We start from the raw sequence: 15,636 nt of genomic DNA, 5'->3' as shown, positions 1-15,636 counted from the left end.
GGATTGTTTGGGTTAGCCTGAAGAATACCTGAATACAGAGGGAAGAAACTAGGTCAATGAAAATGTGATCAAGGGGGATCATTGGAAAATTAGCAGTCCTCACACATGGAATTAATTTTTTGTGACCCAATCTTCAGCTCTAACATTAGCATCCTCATTAATGCATCTTAAACTGTTTGAACTGGAGGAAAATATATTTGCCACATGCTTTAAAGTCAGTGGTGCTCAACCTCTGGTCCGTGATGCCATGTCATCTGGCCTGTGGCGTCTGGAAATATAGTGGCCGGGGAGCAGAGACAGCATTAATTGCCACTCCCCTATTGACAAATTTTCCCCCAGGGGCTGGATAACATGCCCTGTGTACTAGATCAGTGGTTCTCAACCTTTTTTGTACCAGGACCCAAATGTAAACATCGATGGCCAGTCCCAACCCAGTAAATAGTTTAAGTAGAAAACAGCCCCCTGGCCCTATTGGTGTCCCTCACTCCCAACCCACAGTTCCCCACCCCTCCCAGCCCTGCTAGTACCTCACTCCTGATTCACTCCCCGCTAGCCCCAACTCCTGAGTGTGTGGGGCAGGGGTTCTGTGTGTGGGGCAGGAGGGACACATGCCCTCCCCAAATCTGTGCCCACAGTGGGCATGGATGTGAAGCCTGGCCAGATTGGCAGGGCAGGAGCTGCCTCCATGGTCCAGTGGGTGGGATCAGGTGTGGGAGGGTAGAGCAGCGGCAAGACTTGTTGCTGCTGCTGCTGCCAGGACCCCCGTGCCATCCACGCTTACAGGAACATGAGGATGGGGGGCAGGCCTGTGCTGCCCTTACTTCCTCCTGCTGCCAGCTGCTCATGTGCCAGGCCACAGTTCTATTCTGCTGCCATGACCCAGCTGCTGCTGGCGTTCCCCCAAGGCCACCTGCGCTGCCTCCTACCCCATCTCCCCTCCAGGGTAGAGTCTGCCAGCCTGCAAGGGGAAATCCACCACTTCCCATGTTTTCTCCTTCAAAGGAAATAATCCATGTTTTTCCACAGGAAACAGAAAACCCAGACCCCTGTTTATTAGTATGCACAGCATTAACATATGATGAAATACAAGAAGCATCCATTTTTAAAGTTAATTTGCAACCCTTTCATATATTCTTGCAACCCACTTTTGGGTTGCAATCCACAGGTTGAGAAATGCTGTACTAGATCATGCCAGTGTGTAGGGCTGCTCCATAGCCAGATTCAGGTGTGCAGAGCCAGGCAGCATGCTGCATTGCACCTGCAGACTGACCCCATGCCACTCAATCAGCTCATAGGATCAGAAAAAACATTTGGTTTTTATTTACTGACCATATAATTCTATAGAGCCATAATTTAATACTTGTTTTTATAACACATCTTACATGGTTCTATTTTTAAGAAAGAAATCCTTATCCGACTAAAGCAATGAGCCAACATGATGGTAGATAATCAAGATTCACCTCAGAACAACTTTTGAACTCAGACTGATCAGCACATGCTGGGGTACTGATTTCATTTTCTCTTTTTTCCTCTTGGCCAATGGAATCTATGTCTGATTCTGCAACAGTGATATCATTTGAGCTTAGTAGAGTGAGTTCAGGTTCTTCCATAATACCATGCCCTGACTCTGTCTCCTGTAAGATAAATTGCACAAGACAACATCAGTGTAAAAATCAATATTTCTAGCAAAAGCAACATTTGTAAGCCTGTCAGAAAGGCAAAAGACTGTTCAACATATAAATAAAAGGAAAAAACTGCCCCAGGCAGTGAAGGAAATACCAAAGGCAAAATGCTCTTTCTACATTTACTGATGTATACAGAAGATCTCCTAAGAACCTCAGTTCAACTTAAATATTTTATATGCCAGTATATAAAAGCCTCCCTCCTCACTCAGAATTGGAATCTAAACCACAACCTGAAATATAGTTCTTGGCCAACAGAAGCAGCTTTTATTTGATCAGAAAAGGTATTTCTTTTGATAAATTAATTCCTTAGTATAATTGTTAACCTTTCCTAGAAAAACAAGCAAAAAAAAAGAATTCCAAGATCTAATTACATACTGTATAATGAAGATTTATTACACTTATTACATAAAACACCCCCAAAACACTAAAATGCCATATTTGCTTGGCTACAGCACACCCTCAACTATAACATGCACCCTATTTTTGTAAGGACCCAAAAAAGAGAAAAAAAAATCTTACCATGGAGTACAGGTAAGTACCAAAGATCTGGGGTCTCTGGGGCTGAAATTCAGATCCAGCACGCTGACTCAGTGGGACCTGATCTGGCATGCCAGCGCTGGGACCACGCAGTACAGTGGGGCAGGGCCCGATTCAGCACTTGTACTGGGACTGTGGCAGGGCAGGAGCTGCTGGTTCAACTCGTGTCACTAGCTTCAGGGGAGCATGCTAGCTCTGAAACCGTGTGTTGGGTGTGAGGCCATGCATTGAAGACCAGCCCTGTGATAGCCCTGCAGCTGGGAAGAGGGGCTCACTATGGGTCCAGAAATTTGGCAGTGGGTGGGGAGGTAGGGAAGGGAGGGAACAGAGGCATATTAAATTGCTGTGGCTCCAAGAGCCATGGCATTTAATGCTGCCACTGGCTCCATGCCCACCCCCAACTATTCCCAAAACCTTGAGGAACCCTTTTCCCTGCATATCATGCACACCCCAATTTATCCCACTTGGTTTTGATGGCTGGAAGGAAGGTGCAGAATTTGTGAGAAAATATTGTAGCATGGAGTAATAGCCTTAAGTGTGAATGCAGTTAAACAAAGTAAAATTTGTTTTGTGCAGCTTACCCAAACTGGCACCCAGGCTTGTGACAAGCAAGGGCCTGAACTTATTGTAAGCACTGAATGAGGACTTTGTTTTTCATGCATTTCCAGTACAGGATCACTCTCTTGCACAGTAGCTTCCACAGGGATAGCTGAGATTTCTGAATAAGTTTCTCTAGACATACTGCAGGACATCTGTGCCTCTAAAAAGCCTTGCTCTTCCTCTGCTACATTTGTGCTGCGCTGTGAAGCCACTTCCACCAGCGTATTAGCTTCCCTTGCAATAACTGGGGTTTTAGTAAGCTCCTGATATTTATCAGGTGTCACAGTATCAAAACACAAGGCTCCGAATTCCCCATCCTCTTTAAAAGAAAGCTCAGCCAGTGGAGTTTTGTTTACTGCAATCTGTGTTGTATTTAGCTGGTCAAATGAACTATGTTCTTCCAGTGAACTTTGACTTTGACTTCGCAGGCTTTCCACAGAAGACTGGAAATTAATATTTTCGATGTTTCTCCTCAGCTCCTCATATTGGTCTCCAACAAGTGAAATGCACCTCTCACTCTCTGCATTTTTTATTTCAGGATTTTGTTCAGAAGAGCTTTCAGGTACAATGCTAAGGTCTACTGTTTTTTCAGCACTCTGACCATTTTCATTCAGAGTAGATTCCAATTGTAGTGGATGAAAAGATTCTTCAGAACCTGTTTAATAAATACAGATGCATTCAAGCAAACCAGCGTCTAGAAAGCAACTAATTTTACCTTCATATTAAATGCATAAGATAAGCCAGGCAGACAGGATGACATGGTTTTAAATACTGTAAATTCATTTAGACACAATCATCATATGAATTTATTACAGTATACTATTTCAGGAAGGCATCTGCATCTAAAAATAAAGTCTTAAAATACTCTCAGAAAACCATCTTTCTTTAAACTGGTGAAACTCAGCACAACTACACACGAGTCAGTGGGACTACACCATTTCATTAGCCCTAGGAAACAATGATCAATGACAGAAATTTGAACTATTGTCATAAGTCTTCCCAACAGTGTCTCTGTAAAAGGAGCAAAAAACCCACCATCATTACTGGTGCAGTATATTATCTTCAGAATAGAATATATTCAAATCAGAATGGACTGTTCTTCCATATTAAAGTCAACTGTAACAGATAATAACTGTGATATGATTTTTTCTCAGTAAGGTCTACATATACAAAGTGAATCGCAAGGTTTTCTTACAGGCTCGGAAGGTGAAAAGATATACCAATATCATTTCTATTTTGAATTGGGAAGTATTTCAATACTAGAATATTTATTTGTAAACAGATGAGAGGGTTTCTTTAGGAGGGGGAATCTTGGGGAGTTAACATTTTTAAAATTAGCAGGTACTGTACAAGTCCACTTCTCTCTAAACAAGGTAACTATATACTCCAGGCTCTCTAAATCCAAAACTCACTTTGTACAGACACCTATACATCAAACAATTTTCAAAATATTACTCCTAGAGCCAAATCCCATACTCCCTTATTCAGTAAAATAACAGAGGTTTGCTTGTGTCAAAGAACATAGAAGTCCCACAGCAAACAACGGCTGTTACGAAACTGAAGTCTATAAGAATAAACTCAATCAGAAATGAAACAATTTAAAACAAGACTGGATGAGGGGCCTCAAAACTGACCTACTCTGAAAGCAGTCCCCTCTACTAGTATTTAAATCCTTATACAATGGCCGGAATTACAGCAAATAACAAACCATGATATGTATAACTTTCAGCACAAAAATAATTGTTATTTTGGGGGATAGGGAACTCAAAGTGCTAATTTAAATTGTTAAATCTAAAACTAGGAGCTTATACTCTATCCTTAAATCATTCATAGAAACACAAGACTAGAAGGGATCTTGCGGGTCAATATCCTGTCTCCCTACTACTGCAGGCAACTATGCCATAGAATATTTTGTGTCTGAGGACTGAAAATTGCAAATTCTACGTTGGGACCTCTGCAACACAGAAGCAGTGAGAGAAGCAAGACCAACTACTGTATTTACTGAAATATAAAACGAGGTTGCCTCCCCCCAATCAATATAGCACAGCTACTGACTTATTTTTGCTGGGAGGGAAGGGGCCTAAGATGATGGACATGTGGAAAGTGTTGCGCATTTCAGGTGACAGCCCTCTTCCTGAGGGGGGCCAGGGCCCTTGGGCCACCATGTATTGGCACCTCTGCAACATAAGGAAGAAAGCCCCTCATCTTCCACTCACATACAAGGAACCCTCACTAAATACATAAACTTTGTCTATTATTAAAGTACTGTCAAAAGCAACACATGCTCAGTAATAGGAACCAGCGAAGAAGCTGATTAAATGTAACCAACAAGGAGCATGACTATAAAACACAGAGCCCGCATGGGGCAAACATACTTATGGGAATCCTTTATTTTTTTTGGGTGGCCCTTAAAAATAACAAAACAAAGCAAAACAAAACAGGCAGTTGCTCCCCAAGGAGGGAAGGGGCACCAGGTTTAGAGGTACTGCAATACCAGGCCAGCACTTGGAGAGGCTGGAACAAGCTCCAACACTCTCCCCTAGTGCCAAAAATGCTAATGGAATCTTAAACTAGGGGTCTGTTACCTCCGCAGGGAACTGGTACCAGGAGGACCAGAGCCAGCCCTGACACCCTCCCCTTGGTGCCAAAATTCTTGATCTTAGTCAAAAGGCTAAGATACTGATGGGAACCTTTTTTTTTGTGGCCCTTAAAAAAAAACCAAACAGGGAGTTACTTCCCCAGGAGGGAATGAGCACCAGGCCTGGAGGTACTGCAATACCAGGCCAGCACTAAGAGAGGCTCAAGAAAGTTCTTAACTCTGAATTAAGTTCCAAATTTCAACTGAGCAGAGCTCAGTCGTTCAAGTCTGTGTGGTACTACCACCAGCAAGTATCTGGAACTTAATTTGGAACTGATTCGGCCCTGGAACTGAAATTTAAAAAAAGTTGGTACTACATACAAATAAGTATTCAAGTGCTACTTAAAAGCATGTTTATGAAGTACCTCTGTTAAAAATGGCACCAATTTGCAAAACAAAGATAAAATGTATCAATTTTCGATTAACTAAGTTTAAGTTTATTACAAGGTCGGTGTTTTCAAATTTGCCCCTTACTTCCACGTGGTCTGGGAGAGCAGGGTCTTACAAAAAGGAGAGGGTAAATGGGCTGCAGGGGAAAGAATTTGGGGCAGGGAAGGGAGCAGAGAGCAAGGGAGCTGCCTGAACACCCAGATTTATTTTCCCTGCTGTATCAATGGGGGAGGGACAAAGTCAAAGCAAACCTCCAATAATTAGATTCTGTATCTAGAATATTATAAACACATTTATACATTTTTCATATACAGAATCTAATTATCCAAGGTTGTTTTATATCCAGGGTCATCTTATATTCAAGTAAATATGGTACTTTTACCTCGTTAGGTAAGAGTTTTTTACTTAGTTTTACTAGAAAATTGTCAAGCCTAAGATCAGATCACAAATGATTTGTGAATCTCATTCCTCAAATGCCTAACTCTTGCTGTTTATTTTACAGGGAACTTCAGCATCTACCTCCTCTGGTTTACAAATTCTACCCAGAAGCTTGGCACCCACAAGTTAAGTGGTATGATGTGTGGTGTCACCACATCAATTCCTTTGCAGATCCGAGCTTGATCTGTATGCCTCATTAAAACACTACTGGACATAGTACTGCTCTATGTTGCCTAATTGCTGGGGCTGGGTGCATTCAGGGTAGGAGAGAGTGGGAGAAGCTTCTTTCTGTAGTTGCAGCCCTGGGCTCAGCAGAGAGGTACAGACTGAGAGCTGGTCTAAGACCCTGCAGAGAAAAGGGTACATGTCACTAGTAGCTAGCAGCCTTACTAATCTTAGTGGATCAATCAATTTTAAAGTTTTATATTTAGATATTAACACCACTGCCACATTATTGTTCAGATAACAGCGCACATACCCAGAGTAATGTTTTCTTTAAGAGATTCCTCTGCTTGTAATGAAACCTTATTTAGCCCCTTCATTTCATGACAAGAACGTGGATTGTTATTTCTCATTTTCCGGCTTGAGGTTGTGGTTTCTAGAAATGTAGATGTGTCTTGACTTTCTGTTGAGAAACTTGAACTCTAGTGAGAAACCCGCCCCCACAAAAAACCCACGATTAATATTCAAGTTCTTCAAGGTTTAATATTTTTTGAAATATGAAAAGTGAACAAAAACTTAAACAGTAATTTCTACTTTCCATGTCACATTTCTAGGTAAACTGTATTGCTAATTCTACATACAATAAAGCTTGTCCCTATCTTTAAATGCCAGAAGATTAAAAAGTTTCCAATCTTACAGATTACAACCCTATAAAAATTGAACACGAAAGTATTTCCTTCTTGGAAAAAAACCCAACTCCATGTAATACCTTGCTACAGTCTTTGCTGTCTTGAGAAATTTTATATTGAGAAAGGGAAGATGAGAGATCCAAGTCAGGACTTTGTTCCAAAGGTTGAAACAGCTGGCGATGGAAGTGAGGGAAATGCCTTTCCATATCTGACAAATCAAGTCCAACTGCTGGAGCTTAACAAAAATATTAAAAAAATGTAAATCTGGCTCCCATACTCAGATGCAGTAAATTAGATCTTATCTAATGCACATTTACGAATACTTTTGCCCAGTTTAAAACCAAATCTTTACTACCTATGTTACTGACACTAATGTTGCCCCATCCATATACAAACACCCAAGAAACAGAATTGTGCTGAATCAGCTTTGAAACCTGTCCCAGGGCAGAACAACTTAAAACAAAAATGCTAAAGCTATAACTTTAGCAGCTCACAACCATGTTATTATTTTCATGCATTACTTTCATTATTGTTATTTGCATGTATTGTATTTTGTTTCTAGGAAGCAGAGTACCATGTTTACTCAAATCTAACATGTCCCTGAATTTAAGATAACTTCCCAATAATTAGATTCTACACATGGAAAATGTATACATTTATTATAATTTTCCATGTAGTAAATCTAATTACTGGAGAATTGTCTTAAATTCATCCCCTGCTACTGCAGGCGGTGAGGGGACAGACAGTGGGAGAGGCAGCTGGTCAGGCACACAGTAGGGCAGTGAGAGGAGCAGTGGGGACAGGTTGTAGGGAGGGTAGCCAGAGTGGAGGTAAGGGTGGTATGCTGTTTGTCCCCTGATGCCTGCTCCCCTTCCCACTTGCCCCTCCTTGTGCCTGCTCCCCACAGCTTCACCCTCCTCTTCTCTTCTCCATACTACTTTTGCCCCCTGCAGCCTCAGGTCCCTGCCCTCTCATTCCCTCCCCCTGAAAAATCTCTACCCTCTACCTGCTGTGCCACTTACTTTTGCAGTCCCCACTGCAGCCTGGGGCACTGAGCATAGCTCCAGCCCAGCCCTATAACAGCAGTGTGGAGCTGGCTCTGCTGCTACAGGGCCAGGCTGGAACCATGCTCTATGCTGCAGGCAGCAGGGAGTCTGCTGGCACCGGACCAAAGGTAAGGGGGAACGTGGCAGGGTGGGAGGAAAGGACAGACCAGGAGGGAGCCTGTGTGCAGTATGGGTGTGAGGCTGCAGGGGAGGAACAGCAAGGGTACAGGAGGTGGCAGGAGGTAGGCAGTAGCTCAGTTCTAAGGAGAGAGGCTTTCTTCCCCCATATTAAATGGGGGAAAAGAAACAGTCTTTTAATCAAGTAAATCCGGTGTTTATAAAATACTTCTTGGTCCAAAAAAAAAAAAAATGCCATGTCACCTGACTACAGGCTCAGCTTACAATATTCATTTTTACTATTAAGCATATTAATTTGTATTTTCCAAAACCAAATACATTGGACATATACATCAAATCATCAGATAAATAAATTCCTGATCTTAGAGATGTCTGTACTGTGCAATGCTGAAAAGTTCCAAGGGCTGCCTACCACTTCTCTCAACATGTGCACACAGTGCAGTATAAATACACAAGCCATCTCAGGTACCACGAAGCAGTATAACCATGGTAGCATGAACCATGAATACCATTCCCCCTCCTGCTCCCCAGACTAATTACCCTGTTTACCTACATCAGAGGTGGCCAAATGTTGCTTGTGGGCCAGATGTGGCCTACCAGTCCAGTCTATCCGGCCCGTGGGGCCCTAAAAAAATTTAGAAAACTAATAATGATCTGCCCCTGGCTGCCTGTCATGTGGCCCTCGATGACTTGCCAATACTCAGTAAGTGGCCCTCCGCCCAAAATAATTGCCCGCCCCTGACCTACATTGTGTTCTGTGGCTAGACTGCTTCTGGTACCTAATACTGCACTGAGTTATACAATGCAGACATACCCTCAATTAAAAGGGAGAAGAATCTCATCTGGGACAGGAAATAAAGTGCCTGCAAGCTAGTTACTAACCTAGAACATAATAGGAGGTCAAATAAATATAGATTAAAGCACCTTCATATCAAACTTCTTCTCACTGTACAATTCTAAAATTTGGTACTAAGAAAGTCTAAAAAAATGTTCATTACCATGGAATGCTGCATTGTTTTCAGGTAACCAATTAAAGTCTTTAGTATATTTGTCTATTATCCGCTGAACTGATCTTCTCTTAGAGACAACATTTTCTTCTGCAGCCAACTGAGATTCAGAAACTTCAGAGGAATCCCCTTGTCCCTGCTGAGCGGTAGACATGGGAGAAGCTGAAGAGTTCCAAGGGCTGTTCGCTGTTTCTCGCAAAATCCTATCCTCTGTGCTATTTGAAGACAAGCCTGCAAGATAAATTATGTTTGACACACTGTGGGTACATCTACATGAGATATTTACTGCGGAGCAGACTAATTAGTTCTGCAGTAAAATCTACATGTACTAATTAGCTCTGCCATAGATTACTACTTCTAAACACAGGTCCTATCCTATACCAGCATTATTTAGCGTGCAGCAATGAACATGCAGATGCTGATGGGGCTGGCTGGGGCATGAGGGGTGTTATAGTGTGGGGCTGCCCACCAGCCAGTCCTGCCCTGTGGCACCCTCATGCCCCAGCCAGCCCCTACGCAGCATGCTGAGCTGGGTCAGAGCAGCCCTGGGCTGGCAGGCTGACACCCTAGACCCTCTGTTAGCTGGGTATGTTCTGCTCTGGCTCAACATGCCATGTCCTACGTGCACGTGTAAATGTGACACCCAGGAGCAATAAATTTGTGTGATGTGCATCACATTAATTTCACATGTAGACACGTAGACATGCCCTGTTACAAGTAAAACACTTAAATGAACTTACTTGGAAAAGAAAACTTTTGTTTTACTAGCTGCCTTGAAACAATTTAAACTACTTTTTTTTTTTTAAATATAAAATGACTTCTTTCAAAAATCCCCCCTCTTCCCCACAATAAAACTTAGACTTCTGGAAATTGCCACTAAAATGGCGATACCCACCTACACAATGCTCCATGAAGCTTATTAACATTAAAGAATGTAGATAGTTAAGCCTTAGGAAATACTAAAATAGCAAAATTAGAACTGAGGCTGTTGGACTAGTTTGTACCATGTAGCCTCTTTCTTGCCATTACCCAGGAGCTGGGCTGGGCATGTGCAGGTATGGTGGTTCCTGGTCCAGTCTACTCACCTTGGTCCTGACTGCAGTAGCACCACTGACAAGGGGGTGGAGGGTGGCAGGCACCAAAATACAAGTTTGCCCAGGGCGCCATTTTCTCTAAGGCCATCTCTGTGTGTAGCTTAAGTACTTAGAGTGGCCCCCACTGCCACAGCATCATATTGTTTCAGTCTTTTCAGTGTATCCCTAAATACCCTTATTCATGTAGAGAAGAAATATTCCCCTTTATAGGAAATAAGGAAAGAATCTAAGGCTATGCCTGTACTGTCTCCTTGACATGGGACTATTGCTGAGGACACAATCACAAAGTGTGAAAATAGAGCTGGTGCCAGAGAACAGCTTCTTCCTGCTACTAAGCACACAACATGTTTAGGCATTTCCCCAGCCTTGCTAGGGATGTAGCGCAGTCTACAGTGGGGTGGGGGTGGGGTGGGGTGGGGTGGGGGGGGAAAGGGGACTGCCCTCCACCCTCTGGCAAACCCTGAATAGAGTCTGGGGCCAGGGAGGGGGGTTAAACACCCCTTCCTCCGCTCAAGCTTATTGCTGGCTGCCACTGTGGACTACAAATCCCAGAGGTACCTGGAAGCAGGAAGAAGAAGTGATGAGCAAACCTACAGAGTCCTGCTGCTGTGATTTTGGACTGCAAATCCCAGAGACCTTGGAGGCAGCAGGAAGAGGAAGTGAACATAGTCCATGCTGGCTCCATACCAGAGAGCTGTGCTCTAGTGACCCCTGCTTCTGTCCTGAGCCACTGCAGGCATGTGGCTGCATTTCCTGAATCAAAGGGAAATGTCTGTTCACTTCTGTTTCAATTTAATCTCTGCAGTTCAGCCTAACTTGCAAAGACTGAATCAATTCAGCCTCAGGCTTTTCGACTCTGTACTTAGCCTTGAAGTTTACAAATCACCATACCAAAACTTCAGGGTATTTCTGAAACGTACAAGAAACCATCTCTACTCTACTGTAACTCAATTTGCACAGATTAGTCACATATTAAAGTTTTATAATTTATTTCTTTTGAATTTTTTTCAATTTTGCCAGCCTGAAAAGGTGAAGGATTGTAATGAGCTGCAGCTGCAACATAATTAACTTTAAGAGTAGCATTAGCCAAAATTAATCATAATAGCAGAAAAGATGTTACTAGTTTTAGTTTAGTGGATTTGAATAAAACTATAATCAAGAACCATTCCATTACACTTTATGCTCTATTTTGCAAGAATATGCAAGTTCTGTTTAAAAAAAATATTTACCAGAGTTAGCAAGACTTATGTCCAACTTTTTGCTGGTTAAAAAGCTTCCAGTGGAAATTGTTGTTGAAGACAAATTGCATGTTGCCTCTTGTAGGCAAGCCTGTGAACTTAAACTGCTGGGCGGCACTCCAGAAAGTGCTACCTAGGGTTAAAGAACATATGAAGCTAGTACTGTATGTTATAGTTAACTCAAACTAGTTAACACTTATTTTGAATACAAGAACCACACACTTTATTTTGAGCTCAGTTCAAGTGTAGAAGCCTTCATTATCTGAAATCAGGCAAAAAACAAGGCTCATCATTGCTCAGGATAACAGATCACTCAACACTCTCCCACACGTACACTCTCTCCAAGTCCCACCCCACTGCCATACACACACACACCCCACATCCACACCCACACACAATTATGCTGCTTCCCTGAATACACAAACACTCAGTTACACTGCTTCCCAGAACTGTACACAGATCATAACACCATGTAGATCAGCTGATCTTTTGGTGCTCAGATTTGGCTCTCTCTCATCACAGATCTACTTGAATAATAAAAGAGCAGATCTCAGAGGAAAAGGAGTACAGCATTTGAAATCTCTTATGACTATTTTAAAAGTGACCAGCATGGGAAAACTACTAAGTTTTTTTTTCTTTAATTCTACATAAATGTGCCCTGAGAAAGTTTATGAAAATTATATCTCTATATATAGAGCTTGGGTTTAACCCTTAAGAGAAGAAATATGATGGTTCATCTTTTCTATTTTTGTTAGTGGATGCCACCAGAAAAGCTGGAGTGTTAGCTCTCAGTTTGACTGCAAAAGGACAAAAGTATTGTAGATTTTGAAGATTTCCTCCTCCTCTACAACATGCAAGTTAAAAAACTGTTAACAAAAAAGGAAGAAAGAAAAAGATGTAATCTGACTACAAAACCCTTAATTACTGAGGAATTTCTGTCAGATTTCTTGGACTTCATGTTTCTAAAGATTTCAGGAAAACCAAACCTGAATTTCTATTTAAAATGTGTGCATAAATCCACACAACTAACAAAAAGTAAGGTAGAAGAACCTCTCATGCCTTGCAGGTCACCTTCAATTCATATTTCCAATTAGTACAAACAAACCTTAGAATACAGCATGTGTTTTTTACTATGTTCTAGGATTATTTTAAAAAGCCTGATACATTATGACTGACCGTACAGTTGGGGCTAAAAAATAACCCAGAATCTGCAGCGATTCCCCTTCCAGTGTTAGCAGAAAAAACTGGTGAATCTTGAGGTATAACAGAATCCTGGGACTGGCCTGAACACAAAATTACAAGAGTTAAAAGTCCAACATTACCACATTTTGAGCACTAGATGGCAACAATACCTTTTAGTTCTACCACTGCAAAGTAACTTGTAGACTTCTGTTTCTCTCTTCCTTATTACCTATAAAAGGCTTTCTCCTCCACTATGTTACTCCAAGAACAGCAATTTCCCTTGACAACACAGCGCAGCTCTCATAACCAGCCTCTCTGACTTCAAATTGCCATGCTTGCTCTCTCTCCAGAAGAACACACCACCAAAAACTAAAGAAACCAGCAGAGGTGGTGCAGTCGCCATCCCTGGAGGCGTTCAAGAGGAGGCTGGACAGGCACCTCGTTGAGCTTGTTTAAGCCCAATTGCCTCTGGCACGTGGCAGGGGACTGGACGCCATCTTATAGGTCCCTTCTGGTCCTTCTATTCTATGAAATAAATGTCACTTAGAAGGCTGAGAACTGGAAATTTATTGTTGGGTGTTGCAGAATGAACCATGGGTTTTTTAGTGTCAGTCCACTTACTGAATACAAGTAACTTCTTTTGCCTAACATTACCCATTTACTGTACCCTGATTTAAGTTTTGGCTTCCAAAAGTGAATGGGAAGAACCAGATTTTGGCTTCCACACTCTCTCATAACAAAGTACAACAAATCAAATTGGTGCCTGAAAAAAACCCAACCCAGAAACTAGCTTCAGACTTAAATTTGAAAAAGTTATTTTCAAAGCTGGCAGCGCCTTCAAAGTTTGTGTGAAGGTGGGACTCTGATAGATGAGCTCTATTTAAAACATTTTTGCTCAAACATTCTTTCTAGTAGTAATTTTCAAGTAAGAAAACTTGATTGTGTGCAGGAACTTAAGTATTTTCAAATCGTGCCAGATAAGTGTGCAGTTTTGGGCTCCACATTTTAAAAAAGGACATGGAGAAATTAGAGAAGCCCCCCCACCCTCCATTGCTACATGTGTCAGGGTTTCCCTGGCCCCTCCTCAGAAGCATTGGGTGTTAGCTACAGCCAAAGACGGGGATTTTGACTGGAGCGTGCCAATGCTCCTGCTGGAGCTTAAAGACAGGTTCCTGGCTAGAGACGGTCTTGTCCCTCGATTCGGGGTCAGATCACTACATCTGGGGTCAGGAAAAACTTTTATCCCAGGGACAGATTGGGTTTTTTTGCCTTCCTCGGTCACTGCTGACTGAATTTGTATTAGACAAAAAATAGTGGAATGGTCAATGAGGACAGACTGGTCACAAAGAACAATCCGGATCTCTCAGTTAGTTGGGACTGTTAAAACAAAATGCATTATAATACAGCCAAAATGTAAAAAATATTTACTTCAAAGCAAGAAATGTAAACAGTACATACAGAACAGGAAATTGGAAAGCACCAGCTTCACAGAGGATGTAGGGGTTATAGTGCATAAACTCAATATAGTTCCCAGTGCAATGCTGTGGCAAAAGAGCTAGTGAAGTCTTTGGAGATGCGACAGTGCAACTAATATTGGAATATTTTATACATTTTTGGTGTACAAATTTTAAGAAGGATGTGTAAACATTAAAGGCACAGAAGAGACCTACAAAAACTATTTGATGGAGAGTGAATTCTTTAAAATGAGATACAAGTTGCTCAATTAAAAAGAAAATGTCAATCAAGTCATCTCTTAACATACACAATGTAGTCCACATATGTGTAGTTTGCTTAACTGTATGCCACTATGTGTATTGTTTATAATATATCTGTTGTCTGTATACCAGTCATGCACATAAAATACCTAAGAGCACAGGATTGTCAGACTTACTGTCTACTTTGTAGCTTAACTGCTTAGTCACTGTCATTTCAAAGCTTCCAAAACCACTCTAATCTGACTAGGTCTTGTCCATTCCAAGGTCACTATCAGATGCATAAGGTGTTCTGAGAAAGCAGATGAGCCTTACTGAAGGGTACTTTCTGGGTAGTTAATGAGCATGCTTTATATCAGGGAAGTCAATAGTTGGGGTAGGGGCATAGCCTATTTTCCATCCTGAGGACATGTACTTCAATAGAGTATATTAAGTATTTTCAAAGGTAGAAAATGTTGGGACAAAAGAGCTCTCATTTAACGGAGACACATTATAAGAACCAATGATCAGGAGTTGAAGCCATATATGTTCAAATGGAAAATAAAATGCAGATTTTGAACAGTGGACTGAAATAAACCAGGAACTGGCAACCTTCAAAGAGTCATGGGCCACTGCCTGTCACCTGGCTGACATCAATTTGTTCTGCCTCTGATTTCCCCTGTACCACAAGTGCTGTGGGTTCCCCCACTGCCATCCTCTCTGTGGACCAGATACAATCCCAGCTGTAGGGTTGCCAACCCCTGGATTAAATCATCAAGGACAACAGTGGATTCTCTTCCATCTTTTGAAGTCTTCAAATCAAGATGAGATACCTTTCTGAATAACACACTTAAACCAATGACAATTTATTGGGATCAATACGGGGAGAACTTGCTGAAATTTAATGGCGTGCATTATGGCTATCAAACTAGATGATCAAATGCTCCCTTCTGGCTTAAAGCTATTCCATAATTGCAATTGCTTTATTACTTACAGCAGTAATACATTTGTTTTTCTACTATTAATACAAATGATGAACGCATCAGTTTATCGCTCTAAGCCGAACTAACTACTAATTTCAGTGGGGTTAAAAGGAGTTTC

At 41.7% G+C, this 15,636-nt stretch overlaps 1 protein-coding gene, 1 non-coding gene and 1 pseudogene across 2 annotated transcripts in view; all 3 read right to left on the bottom strand.

The window, feature by feature from the left end:
• Positions 1 to 15,636, bottom strand: part of CEP295 (centrosomal protein 295) — a 71,777-nt gene that overhangs the window by 7,559 nt on the left and 48,582 nt on the right. The window contains exons 18-24 of the mRNA XM_006018637.3: positions 12,839 to 12,945; positions 11,654 to 11,795; positions 9,322 to 9,561; positions 7,220 to 7,374; positions 6,767 to 6,932; positions 2,804 to 3,477; positions 1,461 to 1,634 (exon numbers count right to left, since the gene is read on the bottom strand). Coding sequence (XP_006018699.1) covers positions 1,461 to 1,634; positions 2,804 to 3,477; positions 6,767 to 6,932; positions 7,220 to 7,374; positions 9,322 to 9,561; positions 11,654 to 11,795; positions 12,839 to 12,945 — 1,658 coding nt within the window. The remainder of the gene's footprint in view (positions 1 to 1,460; positions 1,635 to 2,803; positions 3,478 to 6,766; positions 6,933 to 7,219; positions 7,375 to 9,321; positions 9,562 to 11,653; positions 11,796 to 12,838; positions 12,946 to 15,636) is intronic.
• LOC112549442 lies at positions 5,283 to 5,506 on the bottom strand (annotated as a pseudogene).
• On the bottom strand, positions 12,104 to 12,187 carry LOC112549437. The gene has a single exon (XR_003092845.1). It is a non-coding gene; the product is annotated as a small nucleolar RNA U2-19 (small nucleolar RNA).

The sequence above is a fragment of the Alligator sinensis genome, unplaced genomic scaffold (assembly GCF_000455745.1).
Source record: "Alligator sinensis unplaced genomic scaffold, ASM45574v1 scaffold116_1, whole genome shotgun sequence".
Lineage (NCBI taxonomy): Eukaryota > Metazoa > Chordata > Crocodylia > Alligatoridae > Alligator > Alligator sinensis.
Note: the sequence above shows the minus strand (reverse complement) of the source record. Positions and strands in the feature narration are given on the sequence as shown.